General features: G+C 36.7%; 1 protein-coding gene across 1 annotated transcript in view; it reads left to right on the top strand.

Moving 5' to 3' along the window:
* Positions 1–8,985, top strand: part of LOC122164880 (von Willebrand factor D and EGF domain-containing protein-like) — a 165,864-nt gene extending 156,879 nt beyond the window's left edge. The window contains exons 28-29 of the mRNA XM_042827324.1: positions 1,206–1,303; positions 7,563–8,985. Of these exons, the coding sequence (XP_042683258.1) occupies positions 1,206–1,303; positions 7,563–7,577 (113 nt within the window). The 3' untranslated portion in view covers positions 7,578–8,985. The remainder of the gene's footprint in view (positions 1–1,205; positions 1,304–7,562) is intronic.
* The last annotated feature ends 3,368 nt before the right edge of the window (positions 8,986–12,353 follow it).

Genomic DNA, 12,353 nt, shown 5'->3' with positions numbered 1-12,353 from the left:
TGTGTTTTCCAAAGAAATTTCAAAAGTCTGTTCTATCTCTGAGACTTCAGATTGCAACACAAAGAGTTTGCATGAGCTTAAACCTGTGCCAAAAATAGGATCCTAAGACCAAAAAACTGAAACCCTCAATTTGTTGATTTCTTTGTGAAAAGTCCCTTGTAGGGATACATTAAACTTTTTCAGATCTGATGGTATTGGAGCATAGACAACTGTCGTCATATGCTTTATTGACAGATAATGACTGTCATTGAAATAATGAAATAATTAATATTTAATCTTACTAGTGTATAGTTAGCAGCTTTCTATATGGGTCTCCCAGGCAAGAAATAAAAGAATTCGCTTGTTGATATTTATTGGGCAATACTTATAGAAGATTTAAGTCATAAGATCTAATTAAGATACTATGGTGTGTTCTTGAATTGCCGCCCTACGAATTGGTTGCTCTTCTTCCTCCATGCCAAAACCATGTCATAAACTGCTGATTAGGATGAAAAAAATGGATGAAATTTGAATAAGTCTATTGATTATCTTTTTTTTTTCAATCTCTTAAAAAAAGAAAAAGAGCACTGGTTCTTTTATTAACAGAATGCCTGTAAATATAAATGGTAGTCTAGATAATATTTTAAAAGGTTTTCTGATTTCCTTACTGATTCTGTAGGACATGAAATTACACACCCTGAATTCCAGTGTTTTGAAGTATGCTGGAAATTTTCCCTTTTACTTGTAAAAGAAACACTCTGGGGAGTAAATATTTAACAAATCTTTGCATCTCAAATCCTTTTAAGAGCTGTTATTTTATTTCACATGGAACAAAAGAAAATCGATTTTGGCACAAATCTGATCCAGATGTCAGAGCCCAGAATGTATCCTGGCTTTCCAGATCAGAGCTTTTCTGACCCATTTTCTGCTGAGCTAAGGTGGTTACTTTGGCACACACTTCTCTTACCCCATCAGTGAGGAGTAAAAATAAAGAAGGAAAATTGTAAATGTAACAGACACATAGGCATGAAAAAGCCCATGGCAAACTTTTTTTTTTTTGAAGTGCCTGAAACTCTTTTTGTCCTTTCCTCCATCATGTGAAACTAGAGAACCTTGATTTTGTCACATCTTTGTTGTATCATTTTCAAATGCATCAGAGTACATCCCTTCTAATTACAAGATTTAGAATAAATGTATTCCTAAACAATTTTATCTTTCACTTATAGCAATTTGTGAGCAAAAATGTCTGTTTGGAAGCAGATGCATAAAACCAAATGTCTGTGCTTGCAGAAGTGGCTATACTGGGTCAGCATGTGAAAAGAAGGTAAGGTATCAGCCAAAAACACTGCATTCTTATAGCAAGAAGGACAAAAATAGCTGACTGTAACTGAAATAGTTTACAGGAAAAAGGATTAAAGTCTTAATAACCTTATGGAAGATGTAAATAAGGCTATAAAATTGTTTAAAGTAAGTTTAATGACCACTAAGCTGCATCCAAGTCCTGTACAAAATTCTCCCTTAAGGAAAAGTTTAATCCTTCAAATACTAACCCTTAAAAAGCTGTATCCATTCTGATACTTAGGCTCATCTTTAATACAGTTCTCCTGCCCAAATCCACTAATCATCTACAGAGTATACCATGAAGAGATGTCCCTGAATGCAGTCAAGCCCAAGCCTGGAACTTTCTCTGAATTGCTATTGACCCTCACCACCAGACACTGTTCAGTTCTTCATCCCTACTGCCTTCCTCAACCAGCCACTCGTTCCAACATGAAGTCGTTTGCCAATCTCCAGCTTTTAAAATGGCAGACTGCCCTCCCCTCTCATTCATCTATTTGCAAAGGCTAGGAGAAAAAAAAAAAAAATCAACATCTTTTCCTTTCAATTTCATCAGGCATTAGAGATAGCAGCAAAATCTATTCAGATAGTCATTTTATTCTGTAAACGATAATTAGATTTTAATATCATAATTAAAGTACTATATGGATTTTGTTAACAAGTACATCTTCTTACTAAATTATAGCTCCTACATCAATACTGATATGCATCTGATGTAGATGAGTCTGAGTAGATGATAAAGATCTATCAAACAGGTTGGCAGTGCAGTAGGAACATATGGCTTGCATTTTATCAATGATTTAATGGGAGAAGTCCAAACAAAGAAGAAGAAGAAGAATCCCAGATAAAACAGAGTTGTTGTCTTCAGGTCTTAGTACCCAAAGGACTTTCCCTTCAGAGGTTGAGAGTTGCCATTTAGAAATGCCAGACCAAGATTACTGGGGATGTTTTGGAGCATTTTTTTAGTTGTGAAAGTATCAAGTGTGATATTTTCTATTCACAAACAAATTGGAACTTTGTTACACTTCACAGAAAATATTAAATCAAATATCAGGCTTCCTTTTTCACATGAATAAACTATTACACAGTAAATCACTACTGGAAAAAAAAAAAAAAAAAAAAAAAAAGAGTAGAAAAAAGACTTTGCATATTATGTATGTCCAGAATGCCAAGCCATCAATGATACATGTAAACTCGCAGCTCTCTAGCAATGATTCATCTCACATTTTTACAAGACTGTTTGAAGCACTCTTCAGTTTCACAGCTCATTCTGCAGAAATACTGATTGGCAGCACTGATATGAACGTGTATTGCTTTGATGTGAGGAAGGAAATGTTCTGAATAAAAGAGAATTAACAGGTTTCCTTCAATCTGTGAGCTTTGCTTAGTGCAAATGTCAAAGTTAGTCATAAAACTGATGGGTCCAAGGGTGTCTTGTTTAAATTACACGGCGATATGCAATCAAACAAGCTACCCCTCTAAAAACTTAAAAATTATAAGAGATGATAATGCTTATTAACTAGCACTGATTACAGTAAATAGTGAACATAGGAACTCATGTCCTTATTACTGCAGAAAAGCTGGCAGGACAGGCCTGCCAAGAGTTAATTTGTAAGTGAACAAATTGAACAAGCTTTTAAGGAATTTTACACAGTTAGATGTTGGAAGACAAATACAACCACCCCTCCCTGATTTTCTCTCGTTTTCCTCAACTTAAACCAATCAGGTGTCAAACCCATTTCTGCTGCTCGTTTCTAAATCTCTGCAATTTCTCCCCATTCTAGAAGCATTGCAGCTGAGGAACACCACTAACTGTCTCCCATTGGCTTCAAACTCTCTTGTCAATACATTTACAACAAGAGATTTACATTTTTCTGCTATAGCACTGTAGCCAGTTCAGTGCTCCACGCTGCTCCTACTTAATGGCTTATTTTCCATTTGGCAACCATGCAGTTGACTTTTCCTTTGCGAGCGCAGCGTTTATTATATCTTTATTTAATTTTGTCTCATGGATTTCCAGTTGTTTCACCCATGTGTCAAAAAAGATTTTTCATTCTAAACCTGATTGTATTGCCTCCAAATGTGATATCGTTCAAAAATGTGAAACATCTCATTGCCCAAGACATTAATGACAGTAACGAAGAGTAGAAAAAAAGTCAAGGCCTATGGGTATCGATCTTGACAGCAAACTATTGACACAGTTACTCTTTGATAATGCTTCTCAGACAGGAATACCTCCTTTCTTATTTAGTCTGACCCACTGGCATGACTACCCCAACCATGTCAGAAGTCCCCCTAACCTACTTGTGGTGGCTAGAAAGGCTGCTTACCACATTTTGCTTGAGGAGATTATGAGTTTATTGTTTAATAATTTGCCTTAGTAATCTTCCAAGATACCCACTTGGCTGTCATCACCTTGTTCTCCTTTTTCCTTTTTTTCCTTATTTAAAGATATATACTGTGTCTTTCAGGAGTACTCAAAGCTAATGACTGCTCATTTAGAAACCATATCTTTAGTAAGCTCGGGTAAACTCTGTGAAGCCCTATTAACCTGTTTCATGTTAAATTCCTCTATGCACTGAGATTTTCTGTATGAGGAGTTAAAGTAGCTAGCAAACCATAAATTCAAAACCTAGTTTACTGCCCAGCAATTTCACCTTGTAAACTGACCTTCAATCTGACTTATCTGATCCTAACTATTCAGTTCCTTCCCTGCCCTCCCTTGAATTCCTGTTCTCTTACTAATTCTGAACATGCTAAACCTTCTGTCACATTTAACCTTTCTGTGAAGATGGAATATAAGGCACGGAACACATTAGCCTTGCCTGTGTCATCTACAATCCTCTTATGTTAGATTCACCTCTATGTTTTGCTATGGGAGTTAAAACTCTTGTTTTGCTCTGTTTCTGTAATGAATCTTCAAATAGCAGGGAAAATACAGTAGAAGTGGCATGTAACATTTATTTAAAAAATGGCTTAAATTGGAGTTGAGCAGCCTCTTCCCTTCCCTCAGCAGCAGCTGCCTAGGGATGCTCAGGCGACTCGTACCTGCAGCTAACTCAATCTCACCAACCTCCTTTTTCCAGGGAAGGAGATGCAAGGTAATTGCCCCTTATCCAGTTTAGAAGAGCAATTTCTTCCTTTGTACTTTATTTCTGGTCTTCAACTTAGTCTCACAACAGTAGAGTGAAAGATTCATTTTAGCAGTATATTTTTCAGAGGATAGGCTGAACACACTATGAAGATAGATACAGGGAGCTGGAAATAAAAAGCTTTGCTGCAGAACTCTTTTTTTTTCTCCTCAGACTAAAGAGTGTCTATAGGCTGGTTTAGCTAGCCGTTTTAGAAAAGCAGTGCTGCCCATATTCGTTTAATAAAGTTATTCCCCTTTCTCTGCTGTAATCTTTGATATAGTTCCCTTCTGTGCAGTTAAAACTCCTGGAGGAGCAATATACATTTTCCCAAATTATTCATCATCTACCTCCTAGTTCTCACATCTATATTGCCAAGTGATTTGCAATTCATTTCCTGACATTTTTGGTTTACTTTGTTTTGGAGTTCTGCTAAACAAAGCCTGCCAAACGCATTCCTCAGAAGGCTAATGAACTTGCTACAATAGCAATCACTCTCTTAGAAACCTTTTGCGTATTTTTAATTTGTATTGACTCTTTGAGAGATCCAGATAATTTAGCAAGAAGTTTTGCGGCAGACGTGAAGACAAATGCTCCTACTGACTTTTACATTCAAAACACTCATCAGAGTCCATTTGTTCATGGTTGGAAGGGATGACTCCCAAAGAAAACCCCAAACTAAATGGTTCTCTTCTCCAGCGGAACCACATTTACCAAAAACTTTGCCATGAGTCCCAAAGAGATTAGGATAACTACTTTGTCAAATGTACAACAGGGAGCTTTTCTGAAAGTTGAAAGGTATATTGTAGCTGTTGTCTTATCTAATACAATCATGCTTCTTAGGTTGTTTGTTTTTTCTTTCTAAATGGATTAAAGTAACAGCGTTAATTAAACCAACAGAATTAATTTAAGCCAAACAATATCTAGTTAGATATGAATGCATGGCAAGCTATCATGATGCTGCCTTACTTCAAAAACAGTTTAAATATTAATGCACTAGATTGGTCTGTCTCTTGAATCTGTATTCTAAAGCATAAAGATAGTGAGGAGTCCAACTGATTTCAGAAAATAGTAATTGAAAAAGACCAACATCATAGCTGACAATTTTAACACAGGAATTTGCCAGTAAACCAAACAGCAATAAGCCATTCACATTCCATATGAATGAATTCAGGGATGATCTTCCAAAGATTAAACATACTACTGATTTTCGGTAGCATCTGAAAATGCACTTTGCTACAGCCAGTGGCTTTAACATTTCTATTGCTTTCTTCTTGTATATATCAGTTGACATATGCATTATTTTCTGCAAGAGTGGTCAATCACTGGAATGGGCTACCCAGGGAGGTAGTTGAATCAACAACCTTGGAGGCATTCAAGAAATGTGTAGATGTGGTACTAAGGGACATGGTGTAGTGGGCAGCATTGGTGATAGGTGGATGGTTGGACTACATGATCTTTAAATTCTTTTCCAACCTTCATGATTCTACAATTCTATGATCAAGAGACATTAAACCACAGATCATCACGCTCAAGTTACACAAGCTGTGTTCAGCATCTGTAAATACACACACTATTGACCTATGGAGTTCTAGGGGAAAATGGCTTGCCTAAATTATATTACAAAAACATGGAAGTAATAAGAAATAAAAAGGATAGTCAAAAGTAGAACGGAGCTACACATGCTGTGCATTTTTATTCTGACAATTTGCTTACTACAAAGGAATGCAATTAATTGATTAGTTAATTGAGCTTAAATTTGATGGCTTCCTCATCAAAACACTGAGTATTTTCAACACATATACTGGTTTGTGCATGCTCAGGCATCCTGAATCATTTTCATGTTTTTACCAAGAAGGATCGGGCTTTTGCACCATTTTATGTTTCATTCGTACATATATTTGTGTAGTGTAAATATACACACACACATTTACACACACAAATATATATACATCCAAAATCCAAATATGTGTTTTAGTATAATTGTGTATATAGATATATGGAAATGTGTACTATGAGCCAGACATGCAAGCATACATTTTTATTTGACCTGAAAAAAATACATATTACTCTTTCTGATATTACATGCAGATTTTCTACATAAAATGAATCCTTACTTTAACCAGACCTGCTAAATCCCAGCAGGCACTTGTAGAAGTACCCTCTCTTTTCCTATAAAGTAAATGTGCCATGTACTATTTGTAAATAAACAACTGCTACCTCTATATATCACTATCAAAAACTAAGGTAAGGTATTTTAGAGTCAGCAAGGAAAGGAGCACTTGGATACATAATGTTAATATCAAGGATAAGCTGTCATATCAAATACAGATATGTCAAGATTAAGAAGGACCTTTCTTCTAGCCCTGAATAATAAATTAATACCAACATTTTTATGTGCTTTCTAATACAGCTTTCTATAAAACCGCCTTTGAAAACAGGTTCTTAAATCTATGTGCTAGCACAAAATAAAGCTTTCCATATCATCGATTATCTTGTTTTGGGATAAAGCAAATTCACTCATGTATTTAAACCAGGATGATATTCATGGACAACTTCTGCTATATGAAAATGGGATAAGTGCACTGAAATGCTTTCAGGCAAGAAGCCAACAACTTCCATGCGTTACACAGAAGTGGCAGAGAGATTTTTTTTTTTTTTTTTTTAAGGCACACCTGCTTTAGATGAAAGAAATTGAATTCCAACTCCATAACTGTCAAGCGCCACTGCAAATAATAGAGCCTAAGCCAAATCATTTCAGCAATATAGCTATTTTCCTGTTGAAGCGATGGAGCAGAAATCAGCCTTAGCTAGATGATATCACTTTATGTGCATGCTTTGGAAACAGTTCCATTCATCACTTCACTGCTTAGTCCCTTTCAAAAACATGTTCTTCATTCCTGGGTTAATAAAAATCTTTGGTTATGTAAGTCAAAACTCTGAAAAAATGCAGCTTGTGATTTGCCCATAATTATGTTGAAAATCAAAAGAAAAAAGAGTAGCAACAATAAATCATTTGAACATCACACGTGATATTTCTTACACCGCATGCATAAGAACACTTATTCTGTAGCCCCATAAGAGGCTGAATATACATTTCTTTTTTTTTTGCAGCTACCCACAGGATGAAGATAACATAACAGCAGGACAATGAAGACAATCATGTGGGTATCGATAAGCCAAAACTGAGTTCGTTTTTCATTTGGGAAGACACAGTGTGAAGACATCACTACTTCTCTCCCTTCTACTCTCCTATAATCACAAAGAAAAACTAAAACAAAACACCAAGGCATATGTCAATAAACAGACCTCTATTTTCAAAACTGCCTGTGGCCAGACTCACATTCCTGATCTGCAAATGTAACATCATCACAGTGAAGACCCCTGCCCACTAAAAAGACAAAGTCTTTTAGTTTCCTGTTACTCTGCTTTCACTAAAACCTGAAGGCACATATAAATGTCTTCATTTCTGCCAGCTTTTGGTGTTAGTTTTTTTGGTGGTTTTTGTTGCTGATTTTTTTTTAAACAGGCTTGTTTCTCCAGAGAAAATAACTACATAAGATCCTACTTCAACTGACAAATTTCAGAGACTACCACGGGAAGGATCTCAATAATATTTATTGATACTAGCTCCAGTCTGTAGTGTCATTCCACTGAGTAACTGCTAGAGCCAAATGTTTTCTAGGTTGCCAATGTGCCAGCACTTACTTAAGGAGGTATCAACACAATGCATGATGAAATGCTGGCATTTGGTTGCATCTACATACAGGTTCTCTTTTGCCCTCAGTCATAGCTGTATGTTGCTCCTATGCAAGTCAGTTGTTGACATACTAAGGATTCGATATTCCACATAGCCATCCCACCTTAATCCCTGGAATCAGTTCAGAAAACTAGCTTTTTAATGGTACAAAGATCCTTACTGAAATGCTCTCAGAAACTTATATTCTATTAAAAAAAATCAGATCTACAGAATGCTACCTCTGAGTGCTTCATCACACAGCATGGTTTTGACATAGGATGGGATGGAACAGTGGCACAAAACCCAGAAAAGAGATGGAAGGTGTGAAAAGAAGGTAATAAAGAATTAATTACAAATGTACTTGAAAAGCATTTTAAACTGTCACCTCATACATCTTTCAGGTTCAGTAAGGTAAATCCCAAATCATCTTCTGGGCATTCGTGCTCTCTTTTTATTTGTCTGGGTGATTCAGAGCAACTGTAGATCAAAACAACTGTGTCTTGATGCAGGAATAGAGAAGTTCTGACATTCCCTCACTCTTCCAAAAGAAATTTGAAGGGAACGATCATACAATAAGGATCTTTTGATTGAACCTTCAGGGTTGGAACAGCAACTAGTTGTAAGGTTTGATCTGACCCTTGCTGTCAACTTCTAAGAATAAAAATACCAACTGAAAGACCTCAGAATACTGCAAATTAAGCTATCAAAAAGCTAGGAAAAACTACCAGTACTTTAACTGACAGAATCATTCCTCCTCCCTTTTGCCCAGCTCATAATAGTAGCTTTTTTTTTTTTTTATCCATGGCTAACTTTGTATATAGCAAAATGCTTTTATATGCATCCATTCTGTTTTCCAATAAATGGTTTTCTGTTCTTCATTTCTGAAGTTCTGCCTTTCATTTTATCTTAGAAACAGATCCAGTGTATATAGTTTCCCAATGCAAAAAATAAAAATATAAATTAGACTTGCCACTTCCTGCAAGTTTCTTACTAAACAAACATTCAGTTGAAGGACCAGTCTTCCAAAACATGTGCTATATTTTCCTTAAGTAAAAAAAATGAAAATAAAAATAACAATAACGGAATCACAGAACTGTTCAAGTTTGAAGGGACCCTCTAAAGGCCATTTGGTCCAACTTCCCTGCAGTGAACAGGGACACCCACAGTTCCATCAGGTGCTCACATCCCCATTCAGCCTGGCCTTGAGTGCCTCCAGGTATGAGACATCCAACACCTCTCCATGCAGCCTCACCACTCTTAATGCACAAAACATCTTCCTTAAGTTCAGTCTAAATTTCCCCTCTTTTAGTTTGAAACCATCTCCCCTTGTTCTGTTGAAACAGACTCTGACAAAGAGTGTGTCCCTTTCTTTCTTATAGGCTCCTTTTAGAAACTGAAAATCTGAGCTTCATACTGATCTAGAACACAATTAGTAATGCTAATGTGAATTTAAGTTTTTTTGCATTCGCATTAGCAGTTCCAGGAAGACATTAATACTAAAACAGAACATTGGCACCAGATAAGTATCTACAAATTAAATTGAGGGTGGCAATTACTGTTTTCTTGAAGTACAGCCCCAATCGATAAAAAAAGATTTCTATTACCTTGCCTCCATAATGTCTACAAGAGACAGTGCTAATGAACAAAATCCCTTGCCAAGATTGGATTTGAAAGCCTAAAACAGCTTTCAATGCCTTGCAGCCTCTTACTGTATTTTGAGGAGTGAGTGTTTAGGACAAGATACATCCCACCTATTTTAAGAAAATTTGAAAGTCCTTCTACATCCTTGAGGACAGTTTGTGTGTGCTTTCAAATCCAGAAGAATTGTTGATGGAGGACAACACCAAGGTTACTCCCTGACATCAGACTACAGGTAACCTACAGGTATGTAATCATGTGATGTCACAGATCACATCAGTGAAACTCCCCTTTCCTAATGATGAATTTCAACACTCCTTTTCTCTTAGCCACTCCTGTGCTGTTTTCTTCTCTTGTCAGTTCACTATGCTTTGCTAAATTTCCAGGTATAGTGATGACTACACCCTCAGTTTCTGTATTGAACATGACACAGAACAACTTCAAAGCAGAATTATTGTGTAGAATTTTATGGGTGTTTTGCACCTTATTGAGAAATACCCAAGCAGAATATTTTTCAAAATGTTCTTGTACATTCATATGCCATTCCTCTTATTGTTTTATGTCCAAAAGTTCAGCAAAGAGTTTAAGGCAGCAGTCTTACTAATTGCACTCTACTAATAAGAGGAAACATATCTGCCTAGAAACTAAAAGCAATGTTATTTACTTTTAGCTCCTAATTATTACTGTGACTTCTCGTAGTCTTTGTTTGCTGAACATTTATTTCCAAATCCTGATAAACCCTCAAACAAATTGAGTACAATAAATCACACTCACTTGTTACAGAAATAACAAACAGAAGCAATAGTAGAAGTGGGAGGTGTTGGGGGTTGGTTTTAGGTTGTTGGGGGGTATTTTGCTTAATGTCATCATTTTTAAGAGCACAGTTACTGGTAGATTTAACTCATCTGTGATATTCATATAGATGTTTAAACATTAAGGTCCTGGTTATGGCCTTTTTGAATTTTCATTGATTTTGTATGGTTTTTAAAACAGAAGTTGAGGCTAATATTTCTCCTGCCTAGAGAGCAGGAGAGCACAGCGAGCAGGAAGGAGTTAATTTTTGTACCTGGTCTATCTTTACTAACCTTTGCCAAAAAGACTGGGGGAGGGGCTGTATGCATCATTGCACATATGTGTGTATGCACATATATGTCCATCTCTGAAATACACTAGCTGAAAGCCTCTGAGAATTCTTTACGAAGCAAAGAAAACCATTTCAATGGAAAAAGTATCCATACCGGCTGGCATTTCAGCTGGATAAATATTATATCCTTCTCACTGAGTAGCTTTTCATTTTCCTTCTCCCATTAGGAAGCAAAGCTGAAAGAAGTGAATCTACTCCCTGCAGGACAGTAGGTGGATACTGCATCTTATTTCCTTTTAGAATGAGTTTTGCTCCAGAAATGTACCACTTTCCAGGGGCTTGCAGATGTAACTCCTTGGCTTGTCCATAAACAAGTACAGCAGCAGTGGCTAAGCAACAGGAGCCATTAATCCTGTCCTAGAGAGACCACCCAGAGCAGGGGGAAGCGTGCTCTGGTCTCTATGTGTATTTAATGCTTCACCTTCCTGCCAGAAAACCCTGTTCCACATGGATCACTGAAAAAAACAGCAGATGATGGATTGAAATGAGTACATTTTTGGACTCAATTCAAGCCCATGACATATTGAGAGGGTCTGCCAACTCATATATCATGTCCCAGATGAAATAGACTTTACAATACTCCACATACATAAATAAACACACATAGAATGATTCTGAAAATTATTTTCACTTTAAATTATTTAACTACAAAAGCTGTAGAGCATGATATGCTCTGTGGGCCTAATACAACATCTTCATGCTCAATTAATTTTTTAACATTAATATCATTTGGAGAACAAGTAGACAAATGAGAATGTGTGTGGTGTGCATAACAATATGCACCACTAAGATCACTGTTGTTACTTCTGCAGGGTAATTCATACTCAGAAGCTCCAAGGATGACCTGTCACGTTCAAAATTAATGTTTATTATTAAGAACAAGCTTTCATTGCCATAGCATGGGAAAACCAAATCATTGGATCTGGTCCTTGGGCACTGGTGGTGAAGGCTGAGAATGAGAAGTAGGTCTTAAAGGATGCAAACATCACTCTTGTTTCCATATTTCTAACAGCTGAGGTCTGGGAGACTTGACAACTTAGGCAATCTTCCCCTGAGGAGAGGAAAGTGTGGTATGGGTTCTGTGTATGATTTATTTAAACAAACTGAAGTCCATGCTTTGACCAGATGCGGGTGGGTGGCCATCAAAAGACAAAAAGCAGAATACTCACCAGACAAATTCTCTGCCAGAACCAGATAGAACTTTTCTATTATCTTAATTTCATCCAAAATATTTGCACTAAGCTTGCTCAACAACTAACCCTTCTGTCATGATAGCGTTCCCAATGGGACCAGTCGGTTTTCCAACTGATCTCCCTGATGCCTGGTTAAGGTTTCTTTTCCTGCATAAAAGTTATTTCAGTTTCAACATGCAACTTGATGGCAC

This window comes from Centrocercus urophasianus, unplaced genomic scaffold (genome assembly GCF_019232065.1).
Source record: "Centrocercus urophasianus isolate 14NV4802_14NV808 unplaced genomic scaffold, USGS_Curo_1.0 seq_28, whole genome shotgun sequence".
Taxonomy (NCBI): Eukaryota; Metazoa; Chordata; class Aves; order Galliformes; family Phasianidae; genus Centrocercus; species Centrocercus urophasianus.
The sequence above is the reverse complement of the archived record's forward strand: the minus strand, read 5'-3'. Positions and strand labels throughout refer to the sequence as shown.